The 27,921-nt window shown below is 40.0% G+C and overlaps 1 protein-coding gene across 1 annotated transcript; it reads left to right on the top strand.

The window, feature by feature from the left end:
• The first annotated feature begins 608 nt into the window (after positions 1 to 608).
• Positions 609 to 24,775, top strand: LOC129060977 (carbonic anhydrase 13-like). The gene is made up of 7 exons (XM_054561557.2): positions 609 to 657; positions 1,541 to 1,738; positions 10,201 to 10,319; positions 17,717 to 17,812; positions 19,012 to 19,074; positions 19,584 to 19,739; positions 24,644 to 24,775. Exons 1-7 carry the CDS (start codon positions 609 to 611, stop codon positions 24,773 to 24,775), a joined length of 813 nt encoding a protein of 270 aa, XP_054417532.2.
• The last annotated feature ends 3,146 nt before the right edge of the window (positions 24,776 to 27,921 follow it).

Genomic DNA, 27,921 nt, shown 5'->3' with positions numbered 1-27,921 from the left:
TTAGATTTAGAGTTTGGGCCAGGCATGGTGGCTCATGCCTGTAATCCCAACAGTTCAGGAAGCTGAGACATGCAGGTCACTTGAGCCCATGAGTTTGAGACCAGCCTATAGTGAGCCTTTCAACAACAAAAAAAATTTTTTTATAAAAGTAGCTGGGTGTGGTGGTGCACACCTGTACTCTTAGCTTCTTGGGAGGCTGAGGTGGAAGGATTGTTTGAGTTTGGGAAGTTGAGGCTGCAGTGAGCTGAGATCACACCTCTGCATTCCAGCCTGGGCAACAGAGCAAGAACCTGTCTCAAAAAAAATAAAAAACATTTAGAATTTTATGCTTTAATGTTTGTTGATGATTGTGATATATTGCATTTCTTTAAATATCACTCTAAATTTTATCATTTTAAAATGTTTTTGGTTGCGTTAGTACCATGTTTAATTAATTGTCATGCTATGATGTTTTAATTAGTACTTAATTTTTAGTGAAAGATTGGTTAGCAAAGTAGGTGGGTAAACCTTAGTCAGTAGCCCAGTGTAGGTGGTGATAGCTGCATAAATTTCAGGAATAGTAGAGAGAATAAGAACCTATAACCTATAAAGTGACTCACATCTGTAGAATGACGTGGAACTTACATGAAACTACAGCTTTGCTGCTGATTTTGAGAGGCAAGACTTTATAGAGTCTTCCAAAGAAGTGAAGAGGATTGAAAAGGGAACTGTCAGCTGATTGGCTCGTTTCAATTTCCCTAACATGTCTGATTTGTGAAATTGATACGATTTTGACGTTTTGAATAGAGGACCAGGATGACACCTTTCTCTTGTGTTGAAATTCAAATGTAACATTGGCAAAATAACCATAGAAGAACCTTCTGAAATGAAGAAACAGAGAAATAAATTACAATCTGACTCCACTGCAGATAATCAACAATATTACGTTTCCTGACACAGTGCAGCCATTTTATTTGGATTATCCCAGGTGAAAAATTTGTATGTTTCCTTGGTATGCCTGTTGCACATCACAAGTAATTGAGTGGAGGCCTGAGTGACACTAGAAGATAGCACTGAGTGATAGAAGGAAGAATAAAGAAGTAAGCACAGCATCTTTAAGAATGACACCCTTTCTTTGCTTTATGGCTTTCCCAGCTTTTTTTGACTCTTCCAGTCTGCAAACTTGAACTCTGGAGCAACAGCTCATTCTTGGAGCTGAGACTGAATGTCATTGTTTTCAATGATAAATTGTATTATTGTTTTTAGTTTGGTAGAAGGTTACCTTTGGAGAGTACTTTATAAAATTTACAGACTCTTTTGTCTACAAGCGTTACTTTAATTCTGAACATGACTTAAGGCACACCAAGAGTTTCCCACATCTATAATAAAAACAACTAATCTTGTAAAAAAAACAATTAGATGCCAAGGTCCTGAAGACAAGAATCTCATTTTATTAATCTTTGTGTTTTCTTCAATTTCAAGCACAGTGCGTTATACTCAATGTATGTTTGTTGAAGAAAGAACTTATTTAATCCTTTTCTTTTGGTCCTATGTATTGAAGGTCGTATTCACTGGAAGGAATTTTTCCCTACTGCTGATGGTGATCAGCAATCTCCGATTGAGATTAAAACCAAAGAAGTGAAATATGACTCTTCCCTCCGACCACTTAGTATCAAGTATGACCCAAGGTCAGCTAAAATCATCAGCAACAGCGGCCATTCCTTCAATATTGACTTTGATGACACAGAGAACAAATCAGGTTGGCTTTTCTTTTTTTGTGTGTGTGGTGGTGGGTGAAGGATTTGAATGATTAGACTACACTCTTTTTTTTTTTTTCTTTTTTTCTTTTTTTGAGACGGAGGCTCGCTCTGTCGCCAGGCTGAAGTGTAGTGGCGCGATCTCGGCTTATTGCAACCTCCGCCTCCTAAGTTCAAGCGATTCTCCTGCCTCAGCCTCCCGAGTAACTGGGATTACAGGCGCACGCCACTATACCCAGCTACTTTTTTTGTATTTTTAGTAGAGACAGGGTTTCACCACGTTGGCCAGGATGGTCTTGATCTCCTGACCTCGTGATGTGCCTGCCTCGGCCTCCCAAAGTGCTGGGATTACAGGCGTGAGCCACCGCGCCCAGAATACACTCTCTAATCTTTCATGTTTTGCTTTTGCTAGACCTGGAATTTGTCAAATTGAAGCATATTTTTTCTTCGTGTGAATTAAGATATCTTGTTATATATTTGAACCTTCAGATAATCTTAACTTAAAATAATAAAGAGTATTTGGAAAAGGATATGTTGCATGATAATTTAAAATTGACCTTAGCTTGTTATTATAACTTCACTTAGCATTTACCATTATAAAAATATTGAAGTTTAATAGTTTTTATAGATATTTCATGATTTGTTTCTGCAAAGTTTTAGCCATAATTATTTTAGCATTATTTGCAAACCTATAATGCCATTTAGTACATGCTTTAATAGAAAAAGGTTAGTTTAAAAAAAATCTTATTCTGTTACTTTAATTGCCAAAGTAATATCCACTCATAGTAAATAAAACAATATGGGAACATATGACAAATATTAATGTCTCTTTCTTCCCACAATCTCTCCTGAAGTAACTAATGTTATTTCTTCCATAATATTTCGGTGCTTAGTTATGTATACATACATGTGTATCATCCTTGTTTTGCATTTTCTTATTAAAAATACATTTGGAATAATGCTATATAACTCTGAAATTTTTTCCCGTTTAAAAATATTTTATAGACATCTTTCCAGATTAAAATATATCTTGTTTAAAAAGCTAAACTGCAGCCGGGTGTGGTGGCTCACATGTATAATCCCAGCACTTTGAGAGGCTGAGGTGGGAGGATTGCTTATGTCCAGGAGTTCAAGACCAGCTTGGGCAACATAGTGAGAACTTATCTCTACAAAAAATAAAACATTAATCAGGCATGGTGGGGTGTGCCTGTAGTCCCAGCTACTCTGGAGGCTGAGGCAGGAGGATTGCTTGACTTCAGAAGGTCAAGCCTGCAATGAGCCATGATAGCACCACTGGACTCAGCCTGGGTGACAGAGCAAGATCCTGTCTCCAAAGATAAAAATAAAAATAAAATAATTTTAAAAGTTGAATTGTATTAGCTATGCTTGTATCATAATTTATGTACCATTCTGCTAACAATGGATGTTGAAGGGAGGGAAAGTAGAAGCTTAATTTTTTAAAAAAAATAAATGCATGAAACTTTTTTACTGTATATTCCCTATTAGTACTTTTTTCTAGAACATGTAATCATTTCATTTAATGATTAGTTCTTGGGATAGTGTCTTTCACACCATGAATAAATAATGGACTCATAGATTATTTGTTAATTTATTAAGTAAGTGATGAAAAAACATTTCCTTGAAATGAATGTTTAATCCTTCTTCAGACTATCTACTGCCCAAGCAGAGATTCTGCCCAAGGTATCAAGTTTAAATGTAAGATGAGATAAAATATTAGAGAGAATCATATTTGGAAACACTTTTTCGGGCCTCTGACAGATTGTTTTTATTTTTAATCTAAGATCAGGATGATGCTGTATTTGCTATATTAATGAAAAAATATAGTTAATTTTTAAAACTCCTTAATTGAAAGAAAGTTTTTACTTATTAATTGAGCCTAGATTTAGATTAGTAGTAATATCTTGTATTTATGTAAAGCCTTATTGTTAGTAAAAATTATAAGCCCAACCACATTTCTTCTTCATATTTGTCAAATTCATAAAAGTGGTAAGATTTTTTTCTTTTTTTTTGAGACGGAGTTTCACTCTTGTTGCCCAGGCTGGAGTGCAATGGCACAATCTTGGCTCATCGCAACCTGTGCCTTCTGGGTTCAAGCAATTCTCCTGCCTTCGCCCCCCAAGTAGCTGGGATTACAGGCATGCGCCACCATGTCCAGCTAATTTTGTATTTTTAGTAGAGACGGGGTTTCTCCATGTTAATCAGGCTGGTCTCGAACTCCTGACCTCAGGTAATTCGCCCGCCTCGGCCTCCCAAAGTGCTGGGATTACAGGTGTGAGCCACTGCGCCCGGCTTTTTTTTTTCTTATTTATTTATTTATTTGTTTATTTTTTTTTTTGAGACAAGGTCTCACTCTGCTGCCTAGGCTGGAGTGCAGTGGTGCAATCATGGCTCACTGCAGCCTTGACCTCCTGGGCTCAAGCAATCCTCCTGCCTCAGCCTCCTGAGTAGTTGAGACCACAGGCAAGTGCTCCCGTGCCCAGCTAATTTTTGTATTTTTCATAGAGAAAAGGTTTTGCCATATTGCCCAGGCTGATCTTGACCTCCTGGGCTCAACGGATCCGCCTGCCTCGGTCTCTCAAAGTGCTGGGAGCCACCACACTGGCCTAAGTAGTACATTTTCATCAAAGCATTGTAAAAAATGCATAAAGACAAATAAATAGATGGTATTTTCAACTTTTTGGAGGAAATGCCAAGTAAGGAGGGACCTGGCCTTTTATATACATGTTCAACTATATTTCTTTCAACCCCTCGGTTTTGTGAATCTATGTTAATAAAAATGGTTAAGTCAGGCATGCTGACACACACTGGTAGACCCCACTACTGAGGAAGGAGGATGATTAGTTAAGCCCAGGAGTTTGAGGGCAGCTGGGCAACATAGGGAGACCCCATCTCTTGTGGTTAATGTAATAGATATATTGTGAAGGTGTCCAAGTCTTCTAAATACAAAGTTTATACCACCCATAAGTGTAGTTTGTTACTGTTTACAATATGTCAAACATTTAAAAAGTGAAGCTGTCTCAGAAAATAAAAAGATAAATAAATAAAAAAATAAGGCCTCGTGTGGTGGCTCACATCTGTAATCCCAGCACTTTCGGAGGCCGAGGTGGGCAGATCACCTGAGGTCAAGAGTTCGAGACCAGCCTGGCCAACATGGTGAAACCCTGTCTCTATTAAAATACAAAAATTAGCCAGGAGTGGTGACACACACCTGTAATCCCAGGTACTCAGGAGGCTGAGGTAGGAGAATGGCTGGAACCCAGGAGGTGCAGATTGCAGTGAGCCAAGATCATGCCACTGCACTCCAGCCTGGGCAACAGAGCAAGATTCCATCTCAAAAAAAAAAAGTAAAGCTACTCATTCCTCATTGAAGAATGAGAAATGATGACATTTTACTTCATCTAAAACTTTAAGTATATTTTTTATAAATGCAGACATTCATAGTGTAAAAATTTTCTACTCTACTTTGCTTTGTGAGAACCCAGGTTTCTCTCTCTCTCTTCTGTTTTTCTCTTCCTGTCATTTTCCTTCTACTTCGGGTTAATCAGTGAAATCAATTTATGTTTCCGGATTTGACACTTAGTCATCAGTAGTGTGTGCTCTTTCTTTTAAATGAAGATCCTTTTCCTATCTAGTTCACAATAAAATTACCAGGATTAATTGAAAATATCCATAAAGTAGTTTGTAGTCCTCTGAGACAGTAGCTATGTAAATATGGGTCATGATTCTTATTCTTTTTTTCTCAAGATAAACCAAAAGAGATTGTTTCATGGTGACTTGGGAGATTAAATCAATTAAAAAGAAGAAATCACCATAGTTAAACAAGTTTTTGCTGGTTTTTTTTTTTTTTTTTTGATTTTTGGTAAACTATAAAAAACACAAAGATACTTTCTGTAGCAAACCACATTAATTTGAATAAAACAGTTTCCATTTTGTAAAGAAGCCATTTTTGACCAGGATTAACCCTGAATCCCACCTCAGGCATGTCAATAAACCACAGGCATGAAATCTTCCTCATAGTCCTTGGAGGGAGTGTTTGGCTGGACACATCCATGCTCCGTAGTTAAACCTTTAGAGTACTACCCAAAAATCCTTTCAAAAGGGAGCAAAAGGGAGGAGGTGGATGTGAAATTTTTCCCTTCCTTCCTCCTTCCCTCCTTCCTCCTCCTTCTGCTTCTCTCTCTCTCTCTTTCTTTTCTTCACTTGCTTTGTTCCCAGGCTGGAATGCAGCTGCCCAGCCATAACTCACTGAAGCCCAGAACTCCTGGGCTCCACTGCTTCTCCCCACTCGGTCGCACACTACCATGCCTAGCTCATGAATTTTTTTTTTTTTTTTTTTTTTAAGACAAGGTCTCACTCTGTCACCCAGGCTAGAGTGCAGTGGTGCAATCTCAGCTCACTACAACCTCTGCCTCCTGGGTTCAAGTGATTCTCCCACCTCAGCCTCCTGAGTAGCTGGGATTACAGGCGCATGTCACCATGCCCAACTAATTTTTTGTATTTTTAGTAGAGACAGGGCTTCGCCATGTTGGTCAAGCTGGTCTCGAACTCCTGGCATTTTTAGTAGAGACAGGGTTTCGCCATGTTGGTCAAGTTGGTCTCGAACTCCTGGCCTCAAGTAATCCACCTGCCTTGGCCTTCCAAAGTGCTGGGATTATAGGCATGAGTCACTGTGCCATGCCTGGCTCATGAAATTCTTCAGGAAGACTTCCAGTTGGCTGTAATATACAGGGGAAATAGTAGTTTGAAGAAGAAAGACAAGGCTGTTCTCACCTGAGCTTCTGGTCTTTCTGGACTCAAACAGTATCTCGCTGCTTTGGGAACCTCACCTGAGGCCCTACCACCCTTGCTATGGCTCCCAGGGCATCCTGGAGTTTTCCTAACACAGAACTCTCCACATTATGTTGTAACTGCTAGTTGGCTTCTCTGTCTTTCCATTTAGCTAAAGCTCTCTATGAGCAACAACTATGTCTTACTTACCTACCTAGCATGGTGCCTGGCACATGGTAGGTGCTCAACACATGTGTGTTTAAGTTACAAAAAAAAAAAAAAAAAAAAAAAAAAAAACACTTGTATGATGGAAAGACATGGAAAATACCATGACATAGCATTAGGGTACCTTAGCATACATAGATTAACTCTCAATAAAATTACAAACCACCAGAAATCAATTAATATTTACCATTTACCACTTAAATAGTTAAGCATTATTCATTGCTGGAACGTTTATTTTTAAAAAATATGTGGTACTAATTTTTGTATTTTATAAATGAAATAGTTCTTGGATTATAGTAGGCGCTCAATAACAATGAGTAACTACTACTACTAACAATAATGGTGTGTGTTCTTTTTGTGGATAAAACACGTGTGCTGAAATTTTAAAAAGATATCAAAAAGAAAGTTGTATTCTGATTAAGAAAGTCCTGCTAGGAAGAGCAGTAACTTGATGAATTCAGTGATTGTTCTTTAATTTTTATCTCTAGAAAATGCCAATTTCTCAGTCATGCTTCCATTATCTAGTTCTAGGTAACTGCCTGAAGTCAAACAAATTATTCCCAAGATCTTACGCTATATATTCTTAAAACAAAAACAAAAACAAAAACAAACAACAAACAGAAAAAGATTTAGTAGGTGGACATACCATAGGTGTATAATCCTCCCAGGAGCCAAGATAGCTAGGAAATGAATTGGTAACCTATGACAATGTGGACAATGTGACAATTATATAAAGCTCTATTATGATTATTTGTTTCCTTCACTAGACTAAGTTTCTTAAGGATAAGGAGAAACTTGTTTATCATTGAATATTTAGTATTGAATAATTGCTAGCCCATCGTAAGCTCTTAATAATTGTTGAATGAGAGAGTAGCTTGGTGTGTATATGCTCTGAGTAAAATAAGCCAGATTTAATGAAGGTTCTTCTGACTCCCTAAATAATACAAGGTCGTACTGAGTGGGAACATCTATGTCCTTTGGTTTCTCTCTCTCTCTCTCCCTCTCTGTCTTTCTCTCGGTGTAATCCTGGCAGATTTGTGCTCTTGGCTCTTGTTTCTCTAGATTCCAAGCAAATTGCAGATGTGCTGTTCATGTATCTTTACTTCAGAGAACAAGTTTACCATAAAGTGATTATTCTCAGGTTCACTAGTCCTAAGAACTTAGTTTTTAGTGATTCCCAGGTAACTTCAGTAGCATCCCTACAAACTAAAGTTTGTGGAAGAGTGCTTTAACAGGTGACGTCTCTTATTTTATCGTGGTAATATTAATTGATTCAAGTACTCTCTGGGCACTGGAGATACAGGGGACCAAAACAGTTTCTGCCTTAAAGGAATTTGTATCCTAATTGGCAGAGAGTAAATGCGTGAGCAAACAGATCCTGTTGCCAGCTTGCTTGTCATTCAAGACAGCTGACTACAGTGTAGTTTAGGAAAATGGCTAGGGTTAGCAAATTACCAAAATTTTTAAACAGTCAAATTTAAGGCTGGTATGGTGGCTCACACCTGTAATCCCAGCAATTTGCGAGGCTGAGGCAGGAGGATCACTTGAGACCAGGAGTTTGAGACCAGCCTGGGCAATATGATGAAACCCCATCACTGCAAAAAAAAAAAATACAACTAGCTGGACGTAGCTGTGTGCGCCTGTAGTCCCAGCCGCTAGGGAGGCTGATGTGGGAGGATTAATTGAGGCTGCGAGTTTGAGCCCCACTGTACTCCAGCCTGGGCAACAGAGAGAGACCTTGTCTCAAAAAAAAAAAAAATACCAAACCCCAAAACACTGCAACCTCTGCTTTCTGGGTTCAAGTGAGCACTTTTGGTTAATTTTTGTATTTTTTTTTTCTTTTTGTAGAGACAGGGTTTCACCATGTTGGCCAGGCTGGTCTCAGACCCCTGACCTCAAGTGATCCACCTGCCTCAGCCTCCCAAAGTGCTGGGATTACAGGTGTGAACCACCACACCCAGCTAAAAAAAATATATATAATATTTCTATATACAGATATTAAATATCAAAGATATATATTTATATTAAATATATACATATTAAATGTATATAAATATAAATATATATTTAAATAATAAGATGGGGTCTTGCTATGTTGCCCAGGCTGGTCTTGAACTCCTGGGCTCAAGCGATCCTCCCTCCTTGGCTTCCCAAATTACTGGGATTACAGGTGTGAGCCACCATGCCAAGACTGTTCATGGAAATTTAATAATGCTTACGGTATATTTAGCTTCCAGTGCTTCCTGATTCTCCCATATGCTTTAAACATGCCCAATAAAGATTAATTAGGATGAGACAATTTAGGACTATGTTTTCTATTAAGAAGCTTTTCTATATACTTAAGATATGATTTATTGTCATAGTTTTAGAGATCATATTTACTGAGGAAATTACTCAAATGTACTTTGTCAAAGTGACAAAGATATGACAGATTTTTGAAAAATTATTTTTGTCCTATATTTCACATTTCCCCAAGAATATAGAATTTAAGGACAAAAGGTATGCTTGCTTTGCCTGTTTTTACAGTAAAAAAAACTGTGTTGATTGTGTTGACTGTGTGTCAGGTAGTAATAAGTGCTTTGTGTTCAATTTTTCTTCTGTTTTAATGACAGCATTAGGAGGAGATCCTATTACTATCTTGTTGTTACACTTGGAAGATAAAGCTTAGAAGTTAGGGTTTGTGGCCAGGTGTGGTAGCTCATGCCTGTAATCATAGCACTTTGGGAGGATCGCTTGAGGCCAGGAGTTTGAGACCAGCCTGGATAACATAGTGAGACCCTGTCTCTACAAAAAAAACAAAAAACAAAAACAAAAAAAAAATTAGCTGGGTGTAGTGGTGCACACCTGTAGTTCTAGCTACTCGGGAGGCTAAAGTGGGAGGACGAATTGAGCCCAGAAGTTAGAGGTTGCAATGAGCCGTGATTGCATCAGCTTGGGCAACAGGGCGAGACCTTGTCTCAAGAAAAAAAAAAAGAAGTTAGAGTTTGTTCAAGATCACATAATTAGGAAAAGGCAGCATGAGTGTAGGCCTTCTAATTGCTGAAGGCTGTGCCCTAACCACAATGCTGCACTGCTCTACCAAGCTCAAACTGGACCGCTCTGCATGTCACATCCTTATTCAGACAGGCTGACGTATCCTCAGGTAAACACAAGCATTCTTTACCTTTCAGAAGTCCTAATTTCTATGCCTTTCTAACCAGCATGTCTGTTATGATTTCCCAGGTGTTCCATAAAAATCTGTATTGTGGATGCTTTAAGCTTTTAAAAATGTTCTATTTTCAATCTACACATATTTAAAAGTGGTATTCTTGTCAGCAAAGCAAATGACACATTTGTAAAAAATTCCTTGGAGGACATGAATGTATGGAGTAATTCAGGGAGATGTTGTGGTTTGAGCAGCTTATTTAAATATTTTTTTCTTGCTAACAATGTAAAACATGTTGTTGTTTAGTTCTGCGTGGTGGTCCTCTCACTGGAAGCTACAGGTTACGGCAGTTTCATCTTCACTGGGGGTCTGCTGATGATCATGGCTCCGAGCACATAGTAGATGGAGTGAGCTATGCTGCAGAGGTAAGCCATCAGACATATCTGTGATTCACAGTTTTCCTACATGGTGGGATTTAAGGGGTACAGAGACAACTTTATTGATTCCAAATAGATCCTGAGCCAATTAGGTATCTTAGTGTCTGAAATTGCTTTAATCATTCAATATGAGAGTTTATGAATATGAGAGTTTCAAATGTTGCCCTCCTAAGCCTTAAACCAACCCTGAGAGCTTAGGGTTATATGTTCCCATTTTAGAAATGAGTAAACTGGTTGCTGGAGAGATTAAGTAATTTATCCAGCTAGGAAGCATTGAGACAGGTTTAAATCTAGATCTGTCTGATAGCAAATTACAAATTGCTTCTATCTACTGAAAGGCCAGTGAGAAGAGAGAGAAAGAAACATTTGTCTTATGTCCAAATGTGGTCATATTTCATCCAGATACAAATATCCACTAATATGTAAAGACCACATTAAATAGGTAATATTTAAATAGGTAAATGGCAAAGTTTCACTGAGGAAAAAAAAAAAGACAAACTCTTCTAAACTCTATATTTACAGGTATAAAATAAAAATCTCTGTTATTCAGCTTATTGGTAAATCATAACACAACAAAGCATTCATTGAGTTGTTTCTACTCCTTTTTCCTTATAATTGTATTCACTAATAATACTCTGTGGAGGATCTGGATTAAAACAATGCTCTACTTCTTTTAATCCTCTGGTTAAAGAACAAAGCATAATAAGCTTCAAGTTTAATATGATTAAATATTACTAACACCTAATTTACCATGAGATGAAAGTGAATTATATGACTCAATCAATACTATTCACGTGAAAATAATTTGGTTTCTGAGTTGCCTAGGCAAGACAGAGCTAAGTTATCAGGCAAGTGCAATTTTTCTTCATGTTCTCATGGTTACTGAGCTGTAGAGTTTAGATGCCCCGTAAAGCCCTGCTGTTCAGAGAAATCCGACAATCAGAACTTTTTTCCAGTTTCACTCTTCCATTGACATGTACCTCTGCCCTTTAAGGTTATCATCCAAAACATTTGCTTTGCCACTAAATCACTTGTGTTTGAAGCCAAGTAGCTTTAGGGTATGGAACCTTCTCTGTCCTCAGGGTAGAGAAATAAAATGTACATACAAAGTTTTTTTTTTTGAATATATATTATTTTTAATTAGTTAACAAATTTATCTTAGAAAAAAGTAGGAGTTCTAGTTGTAAGAGCCATTTTTTGAGTTTAGGACAATCACTTTAATTGTCTTGACTTCAGTTTCTTCATCCAAATAATGAGGACATTACCAAATGATCTGCAAATCCAGCGCCCACTCCCCCACACCCACTCTAATACTACAGTCCCATACTCTTTTGAAATGAGTCAAGATAATAAAACTGTTAATTATATGTACAATTATGTGACAAAGTTTTTTATGATGGTGGACAAACTATGTCAAGAAGGTTGAAAGTGGGACTGCTGAATTTGTATAAAGTTTTATGTTTTGAATATAACATGTTCTAAATGTCAAAAGTGCCCTCGGGACTAATTACTGGTTGCTTTGGATCACTGGTCTCTCATTTTCCTTAGCAACTCAGGAAAATTGGTCAAAATGCTGTGTGTGGTTACACCTTGTACTTTAATAAACTTGAAAGTACTACATCCTCAGAGAGGCTTAGGTTTTCTGCCAGCTGGCAAGTAGTTTCCTGAAAAGGGTCCTCCTGACATATATCAGAGGCTCAGAATCCTTACCTGTAGATCAAGGGCCATTTTTGTAGATAAAGACTTTTTGTTGTTGTTGTTATGCAATAAATCATTATCTTTTTTTTTTTATTTATTTTAAAGCAAACCAGTGAAGGAAAGGACCAAAACCTTTGGTTCACTTATGTATTTATGAATGGAAAAAATTTGTAATGCAAATTTCACTTATTAAAAAACTTAGGTACAACTTACAACATTCCAGATAATTATTTTCCCTTCTTTTGTTTCACATGGAGACCTTGGAGACTCAATTCATGTTAAGACACCTAAGTATGAGTCCTCCAGGTAAATATTACACAAATCGGAAGTACCTTGGAATTTTTAAGTATATTTCAAGACATATATTTTTATACATGCTTTAAACAAACAGTATTTTTTTTTTTTTTAAGACACGAGTTTTGCTCTTGTTGCACAGGCTACAGTGCGATGGTGTGATCTCAGCTCACTGCAACCTCCGCCTCCTTGGTTCAAGTGCTTCTCCTGCCTCAGCCTCCCGAGTAGCAGGGATTACAGGCATGCGCCAACATGCCTGGCTAATTTTGTATTTTTAGTAGAGACAGGGTTTCTCCATGTTGGTCAGGCTGGTCTCGAACTCCCAACCTCAGGTGATCTGTCTGCCTCGGACTCCCAAAGTGCTCAGATTACAGGCATGAGCCACCATGCCCGGACAGTATATATATATATATATATTATATATATATATATATTTTTTTTTATATGAGAGAATCTAACAAAGAAACTATGACCAGCGCCAGCATTGAAAGATAAAGCTTTGTGGATAAAGCTTGGAATAGATTTTCTTTTCTCTTTCTTTTTCTTTGAGATAGGCTGTCGATCTGTTGCCCAGGCTAGAGTGCCGCAGTACAAACATGGCTCACTGTAGCTTTGACCTCCTGGGTTCAAGGGATCCTCCCACCTTAGCCTCCAGAGCAACTGGGACCACAGGTGGGCACCACCACATCTGGGTAATTATTTTTTATTTTTTGTAGAGACAGAGTCTGGCCATCTTGCCTAGGCTGGTCTGAAACTCCTTGAATGCATATTAAAGAACAGTATACAATTCCAAGGGTGGGTGCAGTGGCTCATGCCTGTAATCCCAGCCCAGGAGTTTCAGACCAGCCTAGGCAAGATGGCCAGACTCTGTCAATGAAATAAGAAATAGCCTTGAATGCATGTTAAGGAACAGTGTACAATTCCAAGGTTGGGTGCAGTGACTCGTGCCTGTAATCACAGCACTTCAGGAGGCCAAGGAGGGATGATTGCTTCTTATTTCATTGGCTTATATATTCATTCATTCTTTCACTCAGTAAGAATTCATTGAGAATCAACCATGCTCCTAATCTTTACACAGCTTACTGATGCTTACCCTGAAAGGAGTGCAGCCTCACACATATTTGAGGTCAGAAAATGCTGTCCTGTGGGATAGGCATCCGTTTTAAGTTAAACCTGGTTTAACTTAAAACCTGGTTTGGATGAAGGGGAGGGAACCAGGTCAAGTGGGGAGACAGCAGTGGTTTTGCATAAAATCATGTGTGAGGACGTGGGTTGGGAAGGAGGATCACACATTTGAAAAACAGTATGGCCTTTAACAGTGTAGTTAGAGCATGGAGAATGAAGGGGAGAGTTGTCAGAGGCAAAGTTGGAGAGGCTGGGAAGGGCCTGATCTTACTGAGGTAAGTCCTGGTAAGATTTATGAAGGTGATTCTAAGTGCAATGGGAAGCCACTGAAAGGCTTTGCATTGGAAAGTGGTGATATTTGCATTTCAAAAATAATTCAACTAGTGTTTGAGAATAGATTGGATGGAAGCAGGAGTGGCTAAGGGGAGCTTTGGAGGAAACTTTTGGGGAAAGTTCCAGGCAATAAATGAGAGTGCAGGTGGAGGCTGGCTGGCTGGCAGTGGCAGCTTTAGTGGCATTTGTCATTTGGTGGGTTTGAGAGTGAGGGAGGGCAGGATCCATGTTTCTGGGTTGAGATAGGAAATGCAGATAGAGAAAGTCTGGGTCAAACCTCAGGGTTGGTGGGGTGGGAGAGGTAGACAATAAACAAATAAATAAATGGTGCATGGTAAGTTCTTTGATGGGAACAATACCATGTGATTTGGTAGAGGGGCTGAGGGCTTAGGAAAAGCTTCTTTGAGGTGATACATGAATTGAGACTGAATGATAAGAAGAAAGCACTATGAGAAAAATCTAGAGAGAGCATTCCAGGAAGTGGAGCAGCAAGCACAAGTGCTCTAAGGCAGGGAGTGAGGCTGGCATGTTCAAGAGGAGAAAGTCATTGGCCTATTAGGATTGGAGTTAATGAGAAAGGAAAAGTTATGTGCTCTGTCCCAGAGAGGCAGGCAGGGACCATGCCACATCGGGTGCTGTTGGGGATTGTAAGCAGTCTGAAGTTTATCTGTAACGCAGTGGGAGGAAGACAATGGAAGGTTTTGATCGGGGAATGACATGTTCTGCTTTATATTTTACAAAATATAACTAGCTGCTGGGTGGAGAGGAGGCTGTTGTCAGGCAAATGTTGATGTAGGGAGAAAAACTAGAAGGTTATGGAAGTCATTCAAGTGAGCAGTGACAGTAATTTGGACTCTGGGGGTGGTGGAGACGAAGAGAGCTGGACAAATCTATGATGTTTGGGAGATAAAGTCAATAGGGTTTGCTGATGAAAAGGATGTCATGATTGAAGGAAGGAAAAAGAGGAGTTTAGAAACACTCTTAAGGTTTCGGTGTAAGCATATCAGAGGCTGGTGGTGCCATTTACTGAAATGTGCAAGTCTGGGAAGGAGAAGGTTGCAGAGAGGAATTCACTCTCTGTTTTAGACAGGTTAAGTTTGAGATGTCTGTTAGGCATTCTAGGCTCATGTTCAAGTAGGCTATTGGATAAAAACTTCCAGTTTAAGAAAAGGTCAAGGCTGGAGATGGGGGCATTTGGGAGTCCTTGCATTTGGTTTCACATTCAAAAGAACCCCTTTGTGCTCGGCTCCGTGATTCCAAAGAGTTGATTAGTTTTTCCAGCCACTTTTGTACGAAGTTCATGATCATCATCAAGTTATGTTCCCTTGTGAGTAAAAAGAAGAAGTGAAAGAAAGAAAAAAGACATTTAAAGTTGCAACATATACAACTTTAATTTTAGGCCTAATATGATGGTTTATAATATTACAGAGAGATTAAAGTGATCTAAATCAAGAAAAGTTTAATCCCAAACGTTAGGCATCTACAAAACTAGGCTAATCGTCCATTCTGTGTTTGGAACTTTATCTAATGAAAGTTTAGGCAGACTATATAGCAAGCATTTTAAATATGCAGCTAATAATGAAACTGATTTCAACATTCATCATGGATTTTTGACATAGTATTTGGCAGTATATTCTGCATACCACTAATATGCAATTTGAAGCTGCTAAATTTTAATATTATTATTTAGAAATTAGTTGCCAGTAGGGAAGAATCTAATTTTCATTTTTGTAGTGGTTACAATTTCTTGTCATTCAGCTCAAATCACTGCTCTAGTTATTGTTAGTCAGGAAATGTGAGTTTGCTATTTTTTTAATGTTTTAATTACAATATAAATGCTAATAGAAGTGGTATCAGTTCCTCTGTGAAGGTATTGTTGCCAGTTAAGGTGTGTAGGAGAGAAAGAAAAATATTTTCTTGGCCTAGTTTCCCATCATAGTTTAAATAGTTGTACTTTTATCTAGCAGAATGGATATATATATATATATCCATTCATCTCTCTTTAGTTACACATTCATTTTTTGATCAGTTCTGGTTGCGATCCTAACGAAGTCATTCTATATCTTTCTCTCTTTGGTCTCATCTCTTACTGAGAGAACTGGTGCATTGGCACGGAGCCACTTAAAACAATTTTAACATCCTTATCAGCCCTTCCCTGACAGTGAATGTCATCTGTCTCATGTGAGCCAAATGAATTCTGTTTCATCACTTGGTGTTTTCAGGTTTCTTTCCTCCCCCAACTATCTCACACCAACTTGGAACATGGCACTACAGGAATCCACTTTTATATTACTAGCCTGATATTGCACAGTCTTCCTTGATCGTTTGTGGATGGTGCACTGTTTTATAGTTGACTGTTTATGATAATTGTTATCTATCCAGAAATTATCTCGTATAAATTGCCTGTAAGACATAGAGTTATATTTAAAGGATGGGATAAACATGTATTTGAATATGCTAAATCCTCTCTGTAACAGTCAGCTAGAAAGATGATTTGGGCATGAAGGCTCACATAAGAATTTCCTCCCTGATAAACAAAAGGGATTCATTAGAAGGAGATCTTGTCTGAAGCATTCCCTCATATCAGGTCCTTGGACACCATGGCTTGATCACCATTTATGATCGTAGCTAAATCTTTTGGGCATGTCGCATTGCCCTTTGGCTTCTATCTCAGTTTGTCCTTTTGGGGAAGACTCCCCAAAAGTGTTTTCTCCTTTATCATTATTCTGAAATCTTTCACCCTTGTGGGTGTGTTCGAGATACTGTATTGCTTGCAATGGTAAAACATTTAGGATACCTTTTGGTGTTGCATAAGGCCACTTGCATATGAGTAGAGTTGTAAGGGGTGGGTGAAGTCTGTTTTCCAGAGTTCCAGGCCCCCCACCTCTTTCCCTTCCCCCTTGTTTTATCCCCCTCCTTAGTAGCACCAGCTACCCTCCCGTTTTCTACCTCTTTTTACCCCATTGAAACTTGCTCTCAGCAAAGTATCTAAACATATTCATAGAACGTGGTAAATGTATCAAAATGATAAGCATTTTTATGTGTGAGATGACAAATATGTTAATTAGTTTGATTTAATCATTCCACATTTACACATATATTAAAACATTACATTGTGCCCCATAAATGTATACAGTTATGATTTGCCAATTTAAAATGCTCTTAATAAAAAAGTTTGAATGCTACTTAAGAAGAAAAGGAGACTTTGTTATTTCAAGCCATAAATAGTCTTAAAATGACAGGTAGTAAACATTTAACTGGGCAGTTTTAGAAACAGCCTCACTGTCCTTGGTAGCGGGATTGTCCTGGAAAACCTACCGTGTAGGAGGTTGACTTCTGCACCCACCTGTGAGCTCAGGCCTCTTCCATGGACTTTACTGCCGGCTGGGATCTGATCTGAGGCTCTTCCATTGCAGTCTCATCTGTGGAAGACATGGAGGAGTCTCCAGTTACTTGGGAGCAATGGCTGGAGTTTGTTAGGGCTGGAGGGGCTGTGAAGGATGTTCAAGGCTTTTTAAAAAATTTATTTATTTTCTGAGACGAAGTCTCGCTCTGTCACTCAGGCTGGAGTGCAGTGGCACAATCTCAGCTCACTGCAACCTCCACCTCCTGGGTTCAAGTGACTCTCCTGCCTCAGCCTCCTAAGTAGCTGGGACTACAGTCATGTACTACCATGTCCGGCTAGGATGCTCAAGGCATTCTATAGAGTCTTTAATATAGTGCACCACAGGCTAGTTAAGTGACTGTGATCCTTCACTGCATGAACTTTCACTTTTGGACAAAAATAAATAAGAGGATTCTGTCCAAGATTCTTGTGATAAATACATTATACATAAGTGTACAGCACCAGAAAATTTGTAAATGTTTTATTTGCATTTATGTTTTTCAGGATGTCTAACAAAACATTCCTACTATGTTGTATATCTCCCTTTCAGCTCCATGTTGTTCATTGGAATTCAGACAAATACCCCAGCTTTGTTGAGGCAGCTCATGAACCAGATGGACTGGCTGTCTTGGGAGTGTTTTTACAGGTAAGAATCTACTGTTTTCATTTTAAATGATCAGCCTTGTTGAATAAAGAGCTTCAGTCACGATGTAGACATTCAACCATCTTATTTAATAGTAAATTCATTTTAGGTGTAGCATTTTCCTTTTGAAATGAATATTTAAAAATTATATATTCATTTAGGAGCATTGTCTTATAAGTCTTCTTATTGTCCATTGATCATTTTTATGTGAATAACAATACCAGCATCAACATCAAGAATAGCAGCAGAAATAACAACTGAGATACTGGAAGAAAACATTTATTCTGGGCTCTTCCTAATTGTATACTATTGAGGACAGAATAAAGTTCAAGCTCCTGATTCTTGAAACACTCATCTCACCACAATGACATATTGTCCCAATGTGCTCACTGGTTTTTAAAAAAATTTTATTGTATTTCCTTTAATCTAATATTCACGTGTGGTTAGACAATTATTGTCATCATACCTGGGAACAGGTTGGGCTTCTCACCTCCCTCTGCCTCCACATTCTTGTAGGCGTGCCCCTTTGTCACACCCCATACTCTCCATGTGTTGTAACTCATGAACAGAGAATGCTTCATGGATGGCAACAATTCCTTGCCTTTGGACACCAAGTAGGGGTGGTTGCGGCAGGATCCGCGTGCTTTAAAACCTTCAGGTAGATTCAGAATATCTGTAATAATGAAAAGAGGGTCATTTGTGTATCTATAATTTATGATGAGTTTGCTTATGATGATATATTCCCTTGATTTGGGACCTCAAATCATTTCAGGCTGCAAGTGTGACATGTTTGCATCTAGTATTTTGATGCCACCATTGTCCATTTGAATTGAGGGGCTGACTGTTACATCTAGCTTAGTAGTACAGGTTATTTGTTAGACTGTCTTATGCAAAGTTTCTCTCAAGTTAACCTACATCTTAAACACTGATAAAACTTAACAAATATTAAGCTGTTACTATTAGTTTTGGGACTAAGCTGAAAGTTCAGTACAGGAACCCTGTAATATTATCTTGTTGTTCAGATCCTTCTGGCATGATACGGCCTGCAGGTAAAAGAGAAGCTTTGTTATAGAACAATCACTGTATGTTCTGTGCTGGCTAAGGTTTTTTTAAAAAAATAATTTTAAAATAGTGGCTGAAATTGAGTGATTCAGACTTGATCTGCTACAGTAACCATTTCCTTTGAAATTTCATGTTTTTAGATTGGTGAACCTAATTCCCGACTGCAAAAGATTACTGACATTTTGGATTCCATTAAAGAAAAGGTAAAATGAATTACTATTTGTTAATAATTAACATATTTCTTTTCTCTTCCACAGTCTCTTAGCTCCCTTGAAAGACTTAGACATACGCCGCCTGCTTTGACGTTTGCAACATACTTGATGAAAAAAAGCAGAAGTAACCTATTACCATTTATCTTTTGAATGTAAAGGTCTTAAATTACCTAAAATAAACATGAATAAATATACTTATGCACAATTAGTCTCTGGTATTATATTAGAGTAAGACTTTAATTGTAACACATTTAAGGGACCACTTATATTAAAACAAACCTTATGCTTCTTAAATAAATCTATATGTTACTTTATCTAAAATTTTTAAGATGAGGATAGATGCTTTTTTAAAGATACTAAAGGAAGATATTAGATAATTCTAGATGCAGATATTCTATATTGTTGATGGAATTATAATGGATGTGCATGGATGTATGTTTTTTGAAGTCTATGTAAAGCTATCCCATTGTAATTTGTGGGAATTCTGTATGTTCCCCCAGGGTAAACAAACTCGATTCACAAATTTTGACCCATTATCTCTGCTTCCACCATCCTGGGACTACTGGACATATCCTGGTTCTCTTACAGTTCCACCTCTTCTTGAGAGTGTCACATGGATTGTTTTAAAGCAACCTATAAACATCAGCTCTCAACAGGTACATCATCTCTTCCAGGTTGATACTGATTCCCTCAGAGGAAACTGGGCTTTTTTTTTTTTTTTTTTCAACCCTGCCCTTAATTTCTGCTGTGTTTTGAAGTCTGTGTTTTCCCTTTCTTCATCAGATGGGTGGTTGGGCTAGATGAGATCTATGTCCCTTTCGTATTTGACCTGTGATTAGATGATTTATTTGCCACTTCTTAGAAATGTACATAGCAACACTGATGAAAGTGAAGCATCGTTTTGAGCACTATAATCATTTGCTTTTGTTTTGTTGCTGTTTGTTTGATATGGGGATATAAACAGGCTGAGATAACAAACAAAAAATGGGGATATAAACAGGCTGAGATACAAACAAAAAAATCAGAGAGAGGCTACTTATAGAAGGTGACATTTTTCTTTCTGACCTTAGTCCCCACACCTGCTTCTACAAATTTCCAAGTGAAACTTGAGGACAGTGATTGGTGCAGTGCCCTAAGAAATGTGTGCCTGCTAAGTGTAAGAAGTTGTTGTTTTGTACGCTTAAAAGCTAGTTAAGTGGGTAGGCTGGGCACAGTGGATCCTGCCTGTAATCTCAGCACTTTGGGAGGCTGAGGTGGGTGGATCGCTTGAGTCCTGGAGTTCGAGACCAGCCTGGGTAAAACCCTGTCTCTACGAAAAATACAAAAAGTAGCCAGGTGTGGTGATGCGTGCCTATAGTCCCAGCTACTCAAGGGGTTGAGGTGAGAGGATTGCTCGAACCCAAGAGGTGGATGCTGCAGTGAGTCAGGATCACGCTGCTGCATTCCAGAGCAAGACTTTGTCTCAAAAAATTTTTTTTTGTTAAGAGGGTGGATCGCATTTAAGTGTTCTTACTATAATTATAAGAAGAGGAAAGAGAGAGAAAGGGGAGGGGAATGAGAGGGAGAGAAGGAATTGTTGATCTTTTGGCATTTGCTGACAAAAACTTTTGTTGGGTTGTCTCAGGGGCTTAATGCTTAAGCGTTTGCAGAGAGGCTGTGGGGAGGCTCTTTCTGTGTAGACATCTACTCACTCATTCTTCTGTTAAAAACTTATGGAGCTTCCCCTGTAGGCCAAGAGTCTGCTAGACTCAGGATACCCAGTTTGTCAGCCATGCTGGTGTGGAGTCGGTGCAACCATACCTCACCCCAACCTTGAACTCCTGGGCTCAAGCCATTCGTCTTCCTGCCTCAGCCTCCCACGTAGCTTGAACTACAGGTGCATGCCACCATGCCTGGCTTATTTTTTTTGATAAATTTTGTGTAGACAGGGTCTTGCATTATTGCTCTGATTGGTCTTGAAGTGATCCACTTCTGGCCTCAAATGATCCTTCTGCTTCGGCCTCCCAAAGTGCTAGGACTACAGGCATGAGCCACTGCACCTAGCCAGGATATCCAGTCTTTAATGTTCAGAAACTGTGCTTGGAGCGCTGAACCATGGGGCTGGCCAATCTGATGGGTGGATGCTGTGTGTTCTTGGATGCTGTGCTTCTTCACTGGTTTTGTTTTTGTTGTTCTTTTTGAATTAGGTGCAGTATCTTAGCATGAACATAGTCTAGTAATTTTTGCAGCTAATAAAGTACACATGTACTGGGCTTGCCCACCTGCCTACCTGTTTATTTTTCCTCCTAATGATACCAGAGCTGGCCCACCTTTACCGAGATCATTTCAGGCAGCATTTCCCCTTGGGACACTGAACACATCCTTCCTTTTGTTGGGTGTTTCTCCTTGTTGACCTTGTCTCTAGGATTAAAGGCAAATAATAACCTAGTGCATACATTTTTAAAACATTTTACAAAGGTCTGTATAGAAATCCAGAGCTTGACTGACATGAAAACTCCTGTGAATTTTTTCTATCATTGTATCATGAGAAAAATGACCTGTTACTGATTCAGAGTCCTTAATAAGGAAATTCATTTTTCTCCCTGTCACATGCTAAATGGTTTACTTTTATATTTCTTTATTAAATTTGAACTGAATAATATTAAGAATGAATAAACTATAGCATCAAGGTAGTTAATAAGGGAATCATGTTTTCCCTCTATCTCAAGGATGCTGTTATTTCTTAAAGCCACTTGGAAAATAACTTTTTGTTTAGTTTTGTTTTTTGTTTTCAATCCACCAGTGATTTGGAAGAGAATATATCAAAATATATAGTTTAGTTCCTTAAAAATAATAAAGTTAACCTTATTAAAAATATCTACCTGCAAGTTTAGGAATTGTGAGTGCCTAGCTGAGGATTCACTACTTTGTCTTATCTGAGGCTCAATGGATTACTATTATCAATGTGGCTTTTATGCAGAGCAGTATATAAAATAATAGCTCTGTTTTAGAGCTCTGAAGTGATTGTTAATTCACTTTGGAGCATTGACTTAAATCTCCTATAGTAGGAACACTTTCACGTATTTTAGTTTTTAACCAAATTGAGAAAGTTATTTGAGTAACAATTCAATTTATTAAAATCTGATATTGTGGTAGTTTTAAAAGTTAAAGAATAAAGCAAAAGAAAAAAAATTCAGTCCCAGTCTAACCATGAAAAAATACCAGGCAAAACCCAGTCAGGGGACATTCTATAAAATAGTCAGTATTCTCAAGGTCGTTAAAACTGCCAAGGTCATCAAAAACAAGGTAAGTCTGAGATACTGTCACAATCAAGAAATGCCTAAGGAGATATGAATACTAAGTGTAGTGTTTTCCGGATTTTTTCCTAGGATTTTCTCCACAATTTCTTGCCAAGTCACAGTTTGACCTAAGGGGCAAATCAGATGTTTTTCATTTTCTTTTTCTTGATTTAAGTCCATTTTTCTCTCTCCGAGTCACTCATTGAGGACTAAATTCTTAACTGCCATGCCAGTGAGTGATAAATGTACTATTTTCTGATCCTTTTGAAGACAAGTCTGTCATTTTCTCTGGAGGGACAGCTTCTCTTGCCAAGTCTCTTTGGGTTATCCTAAATCATCAAAATTGGGTTACTTAGCTGAAATTCAATGTGCAAAATACTTGGCTTTGTTTCTACTCTCCTTTTAAAGAAAAACAACCCTCTTTTGTTTATTATGATATTATTTGCATGCAGTGAAACTCATGAATTTTAAGTGTGTGGTTGCTGATTTTGGTAACTGTATATAGACATGCTACAACTACTACAATCAAGATATAGTTCTCAACCACCGCGGTGGCTCACAGCTCTAATCCTAGCATTTTGGGAGGCCAAGGCAGGTGGATCACCTAAGGTCTGGAGTTCGAGACCAGCCTGGTGAACATGGTAAAACCCCATCTCTACTAAAAATACAAAAATTAGCCATGCATGGTGGTGCGTGCCTGTAATCCCAGCTACTCAGGAGGCCGAGGCAGGAGAATCGCTTGAACCTGGGAGGCAAGGTTGAAGTGAGCCCAGATTGTGCCGCTGTACTCCAGCCTGGGTAACAGAGCAAGACTATATCTCAAAATAAATAAATAAAAGATAGAGATCTCAGCCAAAAATTTTCTGGTGCTCTTTTGCAGTCCTTTACCTTCTTCACCATAGTCCTAGGCAACTACTGATGTGCTGTCACTAGAATTTAAATGAGTCATACAGTAGATTTTTGTGTTTGAGTTCTTTTACTGGTATAATTTTTTTAAGATTCACCCATTTTATTTTATTTTTTTCCTGAGACAGAGTCTGGCTCTGTTGCCCAGGCTGGAGTGGAGTGGCGAGATCTTGGCTCACTGCAACCTCTGCCTCCCATGTTCAAGTGATTCTGCTGCCTCAGCCTCCTGAGTAGCTGGAACTGCAGGCATGCATCACCATGCCCGGCCAATTTTTGTATTTTTAGTAGAGATGGGGTTTCACCATGTTGGCTGGGCTGGTCTTGGACTCCTGGCCTCAAGTGATCTACCCATCTCGGCCTCCTAAAGTGCTGGGATTACAGGTGTGACCCATGGTACCTGACCCATTTCATTAATTTTTATTACTGTGTAATATTCCATGGTATGGATATATTATATTTTTAAAAAATATATTTCACAGTTGATGGACATTTGGCTTGCTTTCAATTTTTGGCCATTATGAATAATAGCAATCCATATATGCATATTAGGAGTAATTTGCTCACTTTTGTGTGGACACATTTGTATATGTCTTGTGTCAATACCTAGGACTGGAATTACTAGGTCATGTTTGTTTAATTTTGTAAAGTACTATTATATTGTTTTCTTTTCCTTTTTTTTTCTGAAGGAGTCTCGCTTTGTTGCCCAGGCTGGAGTGCAGTGGTGTGATCTTGGTTCACTGTAACCACCACCTCCCGGGTTTAAGAGATTGTCCTACCTCAGGCTCCTGAGTAGCTGGGATTACAGGCACTCGCCACCACACCCAGCTAATTTTTGTATTTTTAGTAGAGACAGGATTTCATCATGTTAGCCATGCTGGTCTCAAACTCCCGACTTCAAGTGATTTGCCCACCTTGGCCCCCCAAAATGCTGGAATTACAGGCATGAGCCACTGTGCCCAGCTGAGTAAATTACTACTATATTGTTTTCTAAAGTGGCTGTGTCATATTAAATTCCCACCAACAACATATGAGATTTCTAGTTGCTTCATACCCCTGCAAGCATTTGGCATTGTCAGTTTTTCTAACTTTAGGTATTCTAGTGGGTATGTGTGTGATTTTAATTTGCATTTATCTAGTGACCAATGATTTTGAACATTTTTTATATGCTTATTGGCTATGTATGTATCTCCTTTTGTTAAGTATCTGTTCAGATTATCTGTCCATTTTTACATTGGGTTGTGTGCAAGAGTTCTTTATATAGTCTGGATAACAGCTCTTTCTCAGGCTGGGCGCAGTGGCTCACTCCTGTAATCCCACTGAAAGAATCTCCCCGGGGCCTGAAAGCTTAAGGGAATGAATAACTTTTCCCTCCTCAGGCCCAGTCCCAAGGCCCAAGGCCACTTGCTCCAGCAGCGTGCATCAGCAAGATAGCAGAAGCAGGAAGAGAGCTGGCGGGAAGACACATACCCCCTGAAGATCTACAGGGAGGCAGTCTGGGTACTACGTAGCAGTCAGATCAGACTGGGACACTTCCTGTTTACAGAGAACTGTAAAACTCCTGCCCCGTCCTCACTTGGGACTGACGCCATAGGCCTCAGCCCATCTGCACCCAGGGATGCAAGGCTCTTGTATTGTTTCAAACCCCAAGAGCGCGCCAACAGACAACACGAGGTTGTGTGGAGCAACCGGCTGTTTTAATGAATGCCTGGGTGCAGACGGGCTGAGGTCTAAAATGGCGTCAGCCCCAAGTGAGGACAGGGCAGGCAGGGGTTTTATAGTCTCCTGTAAACAAGAAGTGTCTCAGTCTGATGTAACTGCTGCGTAGTACCTGGACGGCCTCCGTCTCGGTCTTCAGAGGGTATGTGTCTTCCGGCCAGCTCTCTTCCTGCTTCTGCTATCTTGCTGATGCACACTGCTGGCACCAGTGGCCTTGTGCCTTGGGACTGAGCCAAAGGAGGGAGGAGTTATTCACCCCCTGCCCAGCTTTCAGGACCCAGGGAGAATCTTTCATTCCTGTCTATTTGGTTATAGAAAAAAGGAAAAGCGATGACTTTCTCAATAACTACTTCAGGCATGACATAGGGGTGGCGTGAGCACCTTGGAAAAAGAAAAACTTAATTTTTGGGGTATTCTTGAGAGAAGGGTTCGTATCCATCATGTCGCTGTAGCAGGAGCATCATCTGGATTGTTTGGTGGCTAGTGGGATAACACAGGGGAGAAACAAGAGGAACCCAGTGATGAAGATTACTGTCCCTACCAGTATTTTAAATCCTCCTAAATTAGAGAACCACCCTCCTAGAAGGTTTGTTGGGTCCCATCCCTTCCAGGTTTGGACTGATACATGGGCTACTTTTCTGATGTTTGAAGCGATTTCTAGAACCGCTTTTCCGTTATCATCTATGTTAAGACAGCAATTAGAGATATTAAACTTACCATAGACCCCACCTTCTTCTGCTAGTAAGTAGTCTAGTGGTAGCCTGTTTTGTTACGAGAGCATTTCTAGGGCTGAGGTGGTTTGGTTAGTGATTATCTTTAGAACAGCTGGTAGTCTAATTGTTCTATTTAGCATATATATGGAAGTGCAATAACCCCCATGAACCATCCTCAGCCCAAGTGGCAGGACCGTAATATTCCATGATCCGTTGCGGAGGCCACTCGTCCTCTTGCCATCTTTGGCTCCCTTCTACCTCCAAGGATTGTTTTTCTCTGGCTAGGTTATACACAGGGACTCCAAGGATGTTGCCCGCCTGCTTTGAAAGTAAAAAGAATCCAGGTTTAATTGTGCCTAGGAAGCAAGTACCTTGCTAGGGATAAGGTAGCCATGAGTATGCCTGGGTTCCACATATCCAAAGGAATCCGTCAGAGGCAATCCATTGGAGGCTGGTGTTCATAGGATTGTCCCACAGTGCACTTAGGCTGGGGTATGCCTCATAAGGGTTGTGGTGTTTGTACAGTATCAGGCCTTTTTTGACAAGACATAATTGAGGTAGCTTAAGTTAGAAGGAGACCAAGCTCCGTGGGGTAATTTTGGCCACCCCTCTGCTGTGGAGGCGTTGACTGTTAGGGTTTGGTGACAGGGGCTTTCACCTATGGCATGATGAGTTTTATCATTCCACTTGCGGGATATGCACACCGTCCCTGTTACTGGAAGTGTCCAGGACTGTGCGCATTCCTGAGGAGTGAAAGTGAGGCTGGAGTTTTGGGATGCTAGTAAGTAAGGGGGATTGTCTATCCCATACCATGGCCACTGTTGACTCATACGGGCTTCCCTGCATACCTAGCAATTGGACACATTCATGGTAAGGACGGTGCGTTCCCCTAGATCTACAAACAAGTTTTTTCCTGCCTTGGGAAGTGATACGTCTGCTTGTAGTTTTGTATAAAGGGATGGAAATGCCACGGGTGATTTTGGAGAGGAGTTGTTGGCTTTTGTTTTGGCTATAATCTGTTCTCTCCTTGTATCCTCTAGCACTTGAGTTTTTACTCCCCATTGTCCATTTGTGGTGAAGCAAAGCCACTGCTTACCTTTTGGACAAATAGTCCCATTACGACTGCCAGATACTCCTAGATTTTTTACTTTATATTAACTTTTCCCTGATTCAACACATTCCTTGATTAAGATTCCATAACAGGATTTTTCTATATAAGTATAGTAAGTAAAGGATTGTCGTATTTTTCCTCCATAGTGGAAAGACTGATAATGAGAGGTGACAGTGTGCTGGCAGTCCTCGCAGCCCCTGCTCGCTCTACGCGCCTCCTCTGCCTGGGCTCCCACTTTGGCGGCACTTGAGGAGCCCTTCAGCCTGTGGCTGCACTGTGGGGGCCCCTTTCTGGGCTGGCCAAGGCCGGAGCTGGCTCCCTCAGCTTGCTGGGAGGTGTGGAGGGAGAGGCGTGGGCGGCAACTGGGGCTGCCGGCGGTGCTTGTGTTCCAGCGCCAGTTGCGGGTGGGCGTGGACTCGGTGGGCCCCGCAGCGGTGGGCAGGCCCGCCTACCCCGGGCAGTGAGGGGCTTAGCACCTGGGCCAGCAGCTGCTGTGCTCAATTTTTCACTGGGCCTTAGCTGCCTTCCCGCGGGGCAGGGCTCGGGACCTGCAGCCTGCCATGCCTGAGCCTCCCCCCAACCTCCGTGGGCTCCTGTGCGGCCGAGCCTCCCCGAGAAGCACCGCCCCCTGCTCCACGGTGCCCGGTCCCATCGACCACCCAGGGGCTGAGGAGTGCTGGCTCATGGCTCTGGGACTGGCAGGGAGCTCCACCTGCGGCCCTGGTGCAGCATCCACTGGGTGAAGCCAGCTGGGCTCCTGAGTCTGGTGGGGACTTGGAGAGCATTTATGTCTAGCTAAGGGATTGTAAATACACCAATTGGCACTCTGTATCTAGCTCAAGGTTTGTAAACACACCAATGAGCACCCTGTGTCTAGCTCACGGTTTGTGAATGCACAAATCAGCACTCTGTATCTAGCTACTCTGGTGGGGACTTGGAGAACCTTTGTGTCTAGCTCAGGGATTGTAAAGGCACCAATCAGTGCCCTGTCAAAATAGACCACTCGGCTCTCTGTAAAATGGACCAATCAGCAGGATGTGGGTGGGGCCAGATAAGAGAATAAAAGCAGGCTGCTGGAGCCCACAATGGCAACCCCGCTGGGGTCCCCTTCCAC

The sequence above is a fragment of the Pongo abelii genome, chromosome 7 (genome assembly GCF_028885655.2).
Source record: "Pongo abelii isolate AG06213 chromosome 7, NHGRI_mPonAbe1-v2.0_pri, whole genome shotgun sequence".
In the NCBI taxonomy this organism is placed as follows: domain Eukaryota; kingdom Metazoa; phylum Chordata; class Mammalia; order Primates; family Hominidae; genus Pongo; species Pongo abelii.
The sequence above is the reverse complement of the archived record's forward strand: the minus strand, read 5'-3'. Positions and strand labels throughout refer to the sequence as shown.